This window comes from Arachis hypogaea, chromosome 10, assembly GCF_003086295.3.
Source record: "Arachis hypogaea cultivar Tifrunner chromosome 10, arahy.Tifrunner.gnm2.J5K5, whole genome shotgun sequence".
Lineage (NCBI taxonomy): Eukaryota > Viridiplantae > Streptophyta > Magnoliopsida > Fabales > Fabaceae > Arachis > Arachis hypogaea.
Window position 1 is genome coordinate 87,774,503 of NC_092045.1, and position 12,900 is coordinate 87,787,402.

The 12,900-nt window shown below is 29.3% G+C and overlaps 1 protein-coding gene across 1 annotated transcript; it reads left to right on the plus strand.

The window, feature by feature from the left end:
• The first annotated feature begins 768 nt into the window (after window positions 1–768).
• Window positions 769–3,636, plus strand: LOC112717695 (citrate-binding protein-like). The gene is made up of 2 exons (XM_025769658.3): window positions 769–1,044; window positions 3,244–3,636. Exons 1-2 carry the CDS (start codon window positions 769–771, stop codon window positions 3,634–3,636), a joined length of 669 nt encoding a protein of 222 aa, XP_025625443.1.
• The last annotated feature ends 9,264 nt before the right edge of the window (window positions 3,637–12,900 follow it).

Genomic DNA, 12,900 nt, shown 5'->3' on the forward strand with positions numbered 1-12,900 from the left:
TGCTATTATCTGAAATATATAGTTGGAAAAGAATAACAGAATATTCAGGAGTCAAGAAACAGAAGTAGTAGAAGTTATTAACAGATCGTTTATGAGCTACAAAGAGTGGTATGGTGTTGATCCCAATAGTTGTTGAGGACAATATCGGAGATGACTATGGTTTAAGTTTTGTTTTTCTTTGTTCTTTATTTTTTATTTTCTTTTGTATTTTTGTTACTCCACCTTATTGTGTTGAACTCTTTTACTTCAAAAAAAATCATTAAAAAAATCATGTGAAATACATATATTATCTATAAATTTTGGGAGAATCTTCATTTTTCACCAAAAAAAATTTTGACAAAGAAATATACTTTTGGTCTTTTAGTGATATTTTCATTTTAATGATATGTATTTTCTTAGTTACTACCTTAACATGATATTATCACTTTTAAGAATAGAAAAATGATCAAAGCTAGATCTGAATATTTTTAGAGCTCTTATTACTGGCCCAAGGAAGGTTTCTTTATCATTACTTGTAACTTGGGTGAATAAATTACCAAACTATCATGAAAGCAAAATGAATAATCAGGCAAGCAGATACAAATAAATAAGTAACGACATTGTGACATTGGATTTGAATTTAATTAAACATTTTTGGGGTTTATAAATAGGCTTCACAAGTCATACAGTTTTGCAAGATAACCTAGTCCTCCTATCACTATCATTTTTAATAGTTAGCAGTTTCAACTGAATAGAATCACTAAACACTCACCAAATTAAACGATACATATGGGGACTGTAAGTGAAATTCGTGGTCTAATCATACTTATTTGTTTCTCATTGATCATGGATAGGACAGGAACCTCTGCGGTGAACTACCTAACTCTGGGTTTCACTGAACTTCCACTTAACAGCTCCAATCTTCATAACCACAAGCCTTATAATCTACCCGTAAATGCACGCTACAGCTTTAAGCACGGAGTGCACAAGTTTTGGTTATACTCCACGGACAAACCTCTTTCCCTAAATAGCACAACAAGGCCAAGATCAGAAATCCGCATTCGAGTAAGAATAATGTTTTTTAAAAATTTATAGGATAAAGTATATTTTTTTTGTTTCTAAAGTTTGTCAATATTTTAAAAAATATTCTTAAATTTATTTTGTTTTAATTTTGTCTTTGAAATTTTTTATTTGAATCAAATATATTTTTAAATTTTTAGAAAATTTAAGATCAATCCAACAATAATGCATGATAATTATATCTGATTTGCTTGTATTGAAAATTGTTCTTGTGAAATTATTATTGCTAAATTGATCCTAAATTTTTTGAAAAATTAGCCATTAGGAGTATATTTTATGTAAATCAAAAACTTTTAGGACAAAATTAAAACAAAATATAACTTAAGAGTATTTTTAAAACTTTTAACAAATTACAATGACAAAAAATATATTTTACCCATATCTATATTATATATATCCATGCCAACTTTTGCAGTGATAGTTAGTTTTGTCTGACAAGATTATACAACTTGTATATCAAAAATCAATCACTAAATTAGCTATCTGTATTAAATACATCTTGAAATATAATATACACATTAAAAATGAGTTAAACAAAAAAAATATTCATATATAATTATTTTCATGTGAAGCTGTTAGTTGAAAATTGTTAAATGATTTTACTGTTTGACTAAATTATTATTTAACGGCTCTCAATTATCAACTTCACATAAAAAAAATTACAGGTGAGTATTTAATATTAAACAATACATATTTATATACAAATATATAATAGTTGATTTAGTAATTAATTTTTTACATGCACATAACATTTGTATAAAATAAATAAAAATAAATTTACTTGTAGCGGAACTTGAATAAAACTTTTGGAGGGATAAAAAAATTTTAGCAAAAAAATTATACAATAATATTTATATTAAAATAAAATTTATAAATATAATTATTTTTAAAATTTGTTATTAATATGTAAGATTGCATATGATTAGAGTTAACAAAAAACTAAATTTGATTTTGATTAACAAAAAATTTAGTTTAGGTTAATAAATTAAACTAATTTTAATAATAAAATTAACTATTAATTGATTATAAAATTAATAGATTTATTTTAAAAATAAAAATTAATTTTAAAAAATAATTGAGTTTTAAAATGAAAAAAATAAATTTTTCACATAAAAATTATTTTTTTAATTTAAAAACTTTTTTTCTTTTTAAAAAACAAGTATTTTAATTATACAAAATCAATTATAATTTATAAGTTAATTTTTGACATTATTTGAACAATTAATTTTATCTTTAACCGTATCTATTTCTCAAAAATTTTAATACTGTTTATTTTTATTGTTATTTTTATTACAATCAAATATAATATATTGCAACAAAATAAAATTTTAATTTTTTAACAAATAAAATATTCAAATTCATTAATGTAAATAATACTAATATTTCAATGACATTTAAGTAACAATGTTAATTTAAAAATAAAATAATAATTTTTTATTAACAACTGGTATTTCTACTAACTATGTTATCATTGGTCTAAAATTAAAATAACATATAAAATGAAAATGTATAAGAAGATCAGAGAGAATCTTTTCAATTCAATTTCAATATACAAAAATAAGTGAATGGTGAAGAATTTAAACACACAAAAATAAGTGAATAGTAAAAGTGAATATTGAACACAAATAAATAAGATGGGAAAACATCAATTTAACCAAATGAATTAATTTTATTTTCTTTAATACAAATTACTAATTTTTTTACAAAATTTTTGGAGGGTCATGCCCCTATTATCTTTATAAAGCTCCGTTTCTGCTTGTAATTATTGATATTAATGGTTAAAAATTATTAGATAATTTAATATCGGTTCTGCTACGTTACCAACAGCATTTCTGCCAACATCTGCCAATTCTTATGTATAACTATGTTTAATGGATGTGTCTTCGTGGATGTGTCTAATAAAAATGTATTTTTCATGGCTGTGTTTAATAAAAATATCTTTATAGATATATTTTTTGGATGTGTCTCTTTATATATGTGTTTAAAATATAATAATTAATTATCGTTAGTAATAAGTTGGCAGATAATATGTTGGTACCTATACTTTTCCATTTAATATATTTAACTAAATTATCATTTAATATTTTTAATTATTAACTTCAAATCATGAGAACAATTGCACATGAGATTTTAGCAATTCTTTTATCTGATATGTATATTAACTTTTTTAATTTATTTTTCAAGGGGTACGACTATTCCCATGGGGTCTGGCAATTTGAAGGGTATGGGTTTGTGCCGTATGGCACATCGGGAGTGTGCATCATGCAAGTTTTTGGGGCACATCCGAAGAGAGCCACCACTCTTATGTTGAGAATGATTGACGGTTGGCTTGCATATTATGGGGGTCCATTCCTGGTTCCAAACATGTGGGAGAGATGGTTCCGTTTGAATGTGATCCATGATGTGGAGGCCTCCATCGTGAAGGTTTATGTTGATGGTGTTCAAGTTTTCCAAGCACCTGGTCATGGTGGTTCCTTCCACTACTTCAAATTTGGGCTTTATGCACAACCTAATGCTTCCTACTACATGGAATCCCGCTGGAAAGGAATTAGAGTTCTCAAGAAAGATTATTACTAATTTTTGGGTCTTATTTCATAAATTGTTCAAGATTTATATATATTTTTTGTGTTTATATATTTCATCTCATGCTTTCTAAACTCTTGCTATAAAAAAATAATATAGATTTTGTTTATATATTGGTCTAAATTAAATTTTAGAAAAAAAAATATAGGAAGATAAATTTGATAAATCAGTTTCAAGTAATTTTTTAATTAAAGTTTATTTAAACTCTTCACTACAAAAATAGTTAATTAAAATACACTGATATTATGGCAATTTTATAGAAATAGCATAGCTTTTGTTAATTTGATAGTTAGTTTATGCTATAATGCTCATATACTTTGGCGATTTTTGTTGAAAGCGTCACTATCAATTTCTTTTTTTTTTTTCTAAAACTTGAGAGGTGATATCGTTGCATATGAGATAGCTAAAGTGATCATCATATAAGAGGGGTGAAAGTGATGTAATGCAAAGAAAATTTTTTTTTTTTCTAAAACTTGAGAGGTGATATCGTTGCATATGAGATAGCTAAAGTGATCATCATATAAGAGGGGTGAAAGTGATGTAATGCAAAGAAAAAATAACTATTTGTATCTATAAATTTTATGAACGCTGATAAAAATATTTATTAAATAAAAAAATAATATTGTACTCATAAAAGATGAATTTTGTATAATAAAAATATAAAAAATTTAATTTTTTATTTTTCAATAAAATTCTCAAATTATTCGTATATTTTATCTTCAACCTCAACTCTATTTCTATTTCTATATCTTCTTTCTCTTATCCCAAATTTTCATAATCTTTTATTGCTATTGAACTTTTTAAAATTTTGTTTGTTTTTTTATCAACATTATTTCTGTCTTCCACCGCTGTGTGGACCTTCCTTCAGTACCGAAATTTTTTCCAAAAATTCTCTATAGTCACCAGTATATAAAATTGGTGTTGCAAACTCACGTCTCTTTCGATACCTCCATCGCAAATCATCAGAAGCAAGCATTCCGGTAATGGTGGTGTATTTGCGGCCACGTTTTGTGGTTGTTGCTCCTCTTTTGTTGAAGCTTCTTCATCTGTTAATGGTTCAGACATTGTTGTCATTTTTTGTTCTACTTCGTGGTTCTGTTGTGGAGTTGTTAGGATTTCTACAATGGAATAAAGCTCTGAGCTTTCGTCATTTTCTTGTTTCTCTTGATGACTAGTTTCCTCCGGTTCGTCGAGATCTAGATGGCGTTCTAGATTGAAACGCATAAAAAGTTTCCATCTTGATTGTGATTTTCTTCTTCTTCTTTCATGTGTTGATTGTTACTTTCATGAGCTTGTTCACTATTCTACATTTGTTCTGCTTTTAATTTCGCAACTTTTCTGCACCGTTAGTTCTTCTTCTTTGGTTTCTCCATGAGTGGTGATGCTTCATTGTGTTCTTCAATGTTCACAAAACCGACGCAAAATCATTGTACCGCCCGAATGACCAATCAGAATGACCACCGCCTGAATTCCTATGAACCCAAACTTCGATGTTATCTTTTTTTTTCAATCGACCACTGTAAAAAATGGAACTGATATCCTTAATATTGTATATCGGGTAGCTAGTGTCCTCATTCATTTTGGGTTCCAACTAAGTGCAACTAGTTCCCAATCTGTTGTATCAGTTAGATGCATGCTGACGTATTCTCTGAACCAATGTAAAAAATTGTTCAATAAAGTATCAGGATTTGTCTCTTGGAATAACCTATATGATAGAATAGGATAAAGAAGTTTTGATTAGATTAAAACGTTAGTATCATACTGATTACAATATTTACGAAGACTTAAAAAACTCATATGAGGTAGGGTAAAATCTGATCACAGTTAAGTAACACATGCAAATGTGTGGCATCGATTTTCTTCTACTCTAACCAGTAGTCATTGCCCGCACCCATTGCAGCTCCTTCTGGAGCAAAGATTGGGTATGTTATTCCGTTTGACGAGGATTCTCCCCTGTCATTGCTCTTTGCAACCCTTGTTCTACGTGACTCAATATGAGGCTGAAAATAGAATGAGCAAAATGCAGATGTTTCGTTTGCTAGGAATGCTTTACAAATGCTGCCCTCAATCCGAGCTCTTTTTTTACTGTGCACTTGATTGAACCAATCATCCTCTCAAATGGATACATCCACCTAAGTTGGATTGGCCTACATAGTATTGTTTCGTACGATAGTTAGATTGCTAAATATTCCATAATGTCAAAAATTGATGGAGACATATGCAACAAACGCGTCAACCCTCTCAAAGAATTCAATTTTAAATCCCCCGTCCACCGTTATCCCTATCATACATCCATAGACGATAACTTGGAATCATATTGAAACACACACACTCTAGAATTTAACGAACAACACAAATTATTAAATTTTTTAGAAAATTAAGCATAGTGTATCTTAAAATTAGAATTTTTCACCAAATACAGTTATCATTTTCTGACAAACCAAACATGTTTTAAACAATTTAAATGAAAATTCGGCAGAACTTATGCTTAGAGAAAACAACTGTAAGCATAAATTATAACATACACGCATTCAATAAAATATTAAATCCTAACCATATTGTTTTAGTGCGCAACCCCTTATAGCTCCACATTTTTCCAGCAAACAATAGTTTCAAGAAGGAGCCACTACGTGACCTTCTTCCACTTCCGTCCTAAAACTCTATTCTAAGAAAAGTAAGTCCAACATAAAATTTGAACAATTTATTGTATTCAGAGATAGAAAATTAACTTGGAATATTATTACACAAACAACAAAAAAGCAAACTCCAACTGATCTCAGAGAAAATAGCACCATCCTAATAAAAAAGACAACATATTAAATTCACAATTTAAAACTAATTCAAAACCTAATTTGAAAGAATAAGTAAAACTCATTATTCCAATTAATTAAAACATAATTCTAATTTCACCAAACTAACAAAAGGCATGACAAAAAATAAGCGACATAAATTTAATGCAATTGAAAGAACTCATTCACTAAACTTAACTAAAATTTTCTAACAACTCAAGCATTCTTAACCTATTCTAACATTATTTAATTTTTACATCCATTAAATTAACACAATAAATCCTAATCACACACTTTGTTAAACAAATTTAACCACTGATTTAACAAAAATCCTAACAAAATACTAAAGTCACAAGTTAATATGTAAAAATAAAATAACCATACTAACAATAAAATGATAGTGGCTGTAGGATCTCTTTAACGTGGTGGTGATGACAGAGGCGGCAAAGACGGTGACGTAAATGGCAACCACTGCGGAGGATGCAGCGGGAACAACAGCAGTAGCAGAATCGACGACGTGCATCGACAACTCCAGTAGGTGCTCCAGGCGACAGCAACGATGACAACAAGCTCTCGGCGGTGGCGACGGTGATAGTTTGACGGAGAGGGAGAGAAAAGATGAGAAGAGAGAGAGCACATTCGCATAAGTGAGGGAGATGGAAGAGTTTTGCGTTTGAATTTTAATCCAATTTTACCATCGGATTTATCCGATGGTAAATCACCAAAACGACGCGTTTTGTTAAACCGTGATACCTGCAGAATATCCGACGGTAATATTGGCGCCAATGAGTTATATTTTTGCGCCAATAATTATCATTGTCTTTAGCGATGAAAAATCTCTTCCAACGATAACCGTTTATGGTGACAAATTTCTCCTCTTTTCTGTCGGATAATCTGACAGTAAATCTGCCGGTACAGATCGACACTCAATTCGACGGTAATTTTGACGGTACTTAGTGTTTTTCTTGGAGTAATATGAGTTGAAAATTTTGAAAAATTGGGATAAGAGAAAGAAAAGATAGAGATGGAGTTGAAGTTGAAAATAAATGATGGGAGTAATTTCGAGATTTTACTGAAAAGTCAACAAAAAATTAAAGTTTAAATACTTTTGTCGTACGATATCATCTTTCATAGTACATTAGTTTTCTTGTTTAATGGACACTTTTGTTAACGTTCGTAAAGTTTATGGGTACAAATAATTATTTTTCCTAATGCAAAAAGCCATAATCTTCCGTTGTTATTCATCTTCTCAATGTCCTACATAACGCCATTGTTCTTGTCCTCGCCAGAGCTTCTGCGATCTAATTCTTTGGCTTGTCGTTGCCCATCTCCTCGTTGTTGCAAGCAACAGTATTTTTGCTACTTTCGATAGAGCATCTATATTAGGGGTGGAAAAACGGGTCGAGTCCGTTGGACCGATCTGCTAAACCCGATAAAAAAGGCGGGTCAGGCTAGGATTTGGAGCCTGCCAAATTAAAAAAAAAATCGCCAAACCCGCACTGCCAAATTGGCGGGTTTTGGCGGGGTGGGATGGGCCGGTCCGCCGAGCCGGAGATTTTTATTTTTCTTTTTTTTTTATTAAATAAAATAGTTATTACTATTATAAAATTAATAATTATAGAATTTTTAAACACTTTTTTTATTTTTATTTTTATTTTTATTTTTATTCTTCTTTTAGTTATTAACTTTATTTTTATTTTACAATTTCATATATATGCTCAAATTATGTGACTTATTTTTTAAAATAAAGATGATTCTATTGACAAATATTATTTTGAACAAATTTATTGAAGTTAAAAATAAAAGAAAATAGTAAAAAAATTTATATTAGAATTTGACTATTTTTATTTGTATTTGATTTTTTAATTATTATTTTTTGGTTAATTTTAATGAATTTTATTTTTCAAAAAAAAAAGAGTCAAGCGGGCTAGCCCGCCGACCCGTCAATCCGTCATAAAACGGGCCGTGTTAGCATTTTGAACCCATTTTAGTTGGCGGGCAGGTCGGTCCGCCCCGTTTATGGGCGGACCTAGGCGGGACGGGGTAGATTGGGACAGGCCAACCCACTTTGCCACCCCTAATCTATATATGATCAAATTTTATACATGTTTACTAAAAGGCTATCAATACAATTTGTTATTATTTTTATCCAATAATTAATAAATAATATTTAAAAATTTAAATTAAAAATATATTATTAAATTGTTAAGCTGTCTACACTAAAAAGATTAAATTAATTAATAATTAAAATATTGACCAAAATAATAAATTTTCCCCTTAATTTTGATTTGGTTATGCTTTATAGAGATCTTAGTTTGTTATTTTCGTGTATTTTTGTATAATTTATAGATTACTTTGTTATTTTCATTCCCTGTGCAAATACTCATAAGTAATTCTTCAATATATGTAATATTTTATTTATAAATTTTTTAATGCATTGTTAGACTGGTGGCCGATATAATTGTAAGAGAGGAAAAAAAAAGTACGGATTCCGACTGTACCTTAGAAAACTATATATTAATTTTATATAGGGTCCATTTATTGTATAGATGCATTTTTGTACAGATTTACAGATTTTGATTTAAAAGCGTATCACTAAAAGTGTTGCTTAAAGAGAAAGTGTTACCCTTAATCGTTAACTTGGCTCTGATACCAATTTTTAAAGTCGTATTTTCTTTTAATTTCTTTTTCGAAATTTCTATTAACTCTTCGAATAATTTACCAATTCATAATAAAAAGTATTGACCGTATTACTAGTATTTATAATTCTGATTTTTATAGTTTTTCAATCTTGTTTTAGTTTATAATATTCTTTTTTGCATGGATTATTGTATATAAAATCTTTTATCTGTTTGTCTTTTTCTTTAATATAATTTCTTAAATCCTCAAAAACTTCTTTTATTTCTATATTTTCTGTTGTTTCTAAATATCTTTTTAATTTTTCAACTTCATTTTCCATTTTTTCTTTTAACAGCTTTAATTCTTTTAAGTCATAATATGGTTTTCCAGGCATTTATAAATTTTTTAAGTTTAACTCCAACTTGTTTATATTTATTCTTATTTCTATCCTTTTTATTATAAGGTCATCAATTTCGATCTAAAGATTATTTAATTCCCTTTTATACTCCTTTATTTTACTTTTTAATTTTTTCGCCCTTTTCCTTTTTATTTTATTTTCTAGTCTTTCAATCTTTGTATGCTTCATTATTTATCTTAGAATTTCTGCAAATTCTATCATCGATTCATCACTATTTTCTAGAGATTCTATTAATTTTTCTAGCTCTTCGACTTCTCTTTTTAACTTGTCATAGATTATTTTTAGAGCTTCAAATGCTCTTTGATTTATTTCAGAAAATTGTAAATAATTCAACCGATTTTCTCTTTCAAAGAGCTCTTGTTTCTTGTTTTGATAAGTTACATATATTTTTTCTTTATTTATTGTCATAATTTAATGTTTAGGGTTTCATTTAATTTTTCGACCTTTTTTGTTAATTCTTTTATTTCAGAATTTTCTTCTTTAATCTTTAACTTGGATAAACTTAAAGGGCTATTAATTTTAGATTCTCTTATTTGAAAATTCGATGAAACTAATTTTCCTGATGGTTCTTTTAATAATAGAACTGGGTTTTCAATAGCTTTATATTTTGGTATTTCTGTTTTTACAATTTTCTGAAATAATTCATCAACATAAATTCTTTCTCTGTTTTTAAATATTATACTATGATGGCTATTTGTTAAAGCATAATTTATTGCATATGTAATTGAAAAAGGTTCATCGTCTTGTTCCATTAGATTCTTTCTATGAAATTTATAAGCCAAACTTATAGATCTTCCAAGGTTTTCAGTTGATAAAGGTATAGCATATCCAAGATGAGCATTGAATTTAACATTTACGTTTGCCAAGTTTCCATGAACAATTCCAATTATTTGATCTATTGGGTCATCAGTAATTCTTTTGTCACAGATTGCTAAGCTTATTGGTGAATTAATTCCTTTCATATATGTAGATTTGATTAAGACTTGTATAGTACTAATATGAATCCATCCAATTTTAGATCTTTTTTGTTGATCCTTAATTTTCTCAATCTGTTTACTCAATTTTTCATCATTTATCAAAGCTATTTCAAGTTCTCCATTGGCGGATTTTATCTTTATAGGGGCTTCAAGTTGAATTTTTTCATAGTATATTATATTTTTTCTATTAAAAACTTCTTTTAAAAGATTTTATTTATTAAAATTTTCATTTGATTTGAGATTTAATTCTGTTTTTAGAACAACTTGTTTTTCATTATCTAATAAAGCAGTTAATCTATAATAATCAGATTCTTCTGTTAATTCTAAGCTTTCTAAATAATTCATAACTAAGAGATTAGGATAAAGGCGTACCTTTCTGGAGAAAAACTTCCTTTATTTAGTATATTTTACATAAGATGTTTTTATCTCCAGAGGGGAGATTGTAGATACTAACTCCAGAGGGGAGTTTAGAATTGGTTTTCCCTAAGGGAATTCTTCTTCAGACTATATAATCGCCTCGGCAGCTTCCTCCTTGCTCTCCTAGCATATGAGTACTCTTAGCCTCCTGCTTTCTATTGTCTGATGCCTTCTACAATTGCCTAAGCAACCTATTTATAATAGTTGGGTTTGATGGACAATTCCCATCCTTACCCTTCTTATGACGTCATTGCTTACGTCACTGTTTGCTATCTTGCACCAGCTACATTGTTGGTGCTTTATGACCTAAGTGCTTACGTCACTATGCAATAATGTTGAGAGATGCTTCAGATGTGCTGTCCTCCTCTTTCATCATGTGACCTTCAGATGCGTTGTCTTCTTCTTTTATCATGTGGGTTGATTCCGTTTCATTATTGCTTTATTCAGATAACTCTGAGACACATAGCTGGCACTTGTGGTCTTCTCTGTTTTTTATCAAATAGCAAAGATTCTTCTTTATCCCTTCGGGGAGCTTTTCTAAGAGTCCAGATAAGTTGTAGAATGCTGATTCAAATTCCACTAAGAGTCTCATCTCTCTTTCTTCAATTTCATTCCTTTTACTGGACACAAGCAGAGTATTTCTACTTTTATAATTAATCCTTGTGTGAGATTCCTTCATTATTTTTTGAGTTCTTTCAAAAACCCTTGCTAATGTACTGGCTAGCCTTCCTTCATGACTGTAAATTGTTAAATCTTGAATCTGATCAATTGGTTGAAAATTTCCTGGGAAGACGGACATGAATATTACTTGGTGTGCTAGAACCAAGCATTCTTCTTCTTCATTAAAAATAGGTTGACTGATTGTAAATTTTAGGGATATATCCCTTGGATTTACGTTGTCAATCATATTTTTAAATCTCTTTACTGCATCAACGAATCCTGCAGGAAACTCACTAATAATTTTCAAATCATTAAAAATTAAAATTGTATCAATTAATCCATACTAGAAAAACTGATAGGTGTCAGATGGGGAAGCATCTGGAAATATAACCAGCTTTGTTAGCTGTTCTTTGGCAATAGGATAATATCCCAAGATTGCCCTTTTTTCTTCAGTCCAATTCAGGACTATGTTAAGGGTTTCTCTGAGATTTGATCTACAAACCCTTTTCTTTTCCTTGATTTCAGCCCTTGTAGGAATGTTTCTTATTATCCCTGTTCTCTGGGTTTAAATTGAAGCTTTATCTGCTCTTTTTAGGGTTTGCTCTGGATGAAGAGCTTCATATTCCCTAAAGGATTCCTTTGCTTCTTCCAGTGTTAAAAACCCTCCTTTATGAATTATCCTTGATTGATGTGTAAATGGTGCTGCTTTTTCCCAGGCATCATATACTCCTTTCATGGGGCCATTATAAATTACATAATATTTTTTATCTTGGGTGGATTTTTTGATAATTTTAGCAATTGTTTTATTTTCTGAAATTTTTTCTTCACCTGATTTGTCCACCACGCTTAGCTGGCTGAACTCTGATGGTTTTGGTTGTTGTGTTGATTTTATTGCTTCTATGGCCTTCTTGAGGGATTGGATCTGTGTCCTTATTTGCTGACAATGCTTGCATTTTTCGAGTTCTTGTTCGTATTTTTGAATTTCTTGATCTAATGCGTTGTAGACGAACTCCATTCTCTTGTTAATGTATTTGCAATAACATTTTTGTCACCCTTAATATATTCAATTTTTATTGGATATTGTAAGAAAAATAATTGCCATCTTACCAATCGTCCATGATTATAATCAACTTTTAAATTATATCGTATGAAACCTGTTAAGTAACTTGAATCTGTCCTTAATGTAAATTCTTTGGGTAGTAAATCAATTTTCCATTTCTTAAGAGATTTAATTGCTGCTAGAGTTTCCCTTTCATGAGTAGTATATCTCTGTTCTGTTGGAGTAAAAGTCCCTGAAATATACCTGCAAAGTAATTCCTTTGGGGGATATTTAGAATCTAGTGATTCTTTTTCTTGTTCCAAACTTTTTATAGCTTTC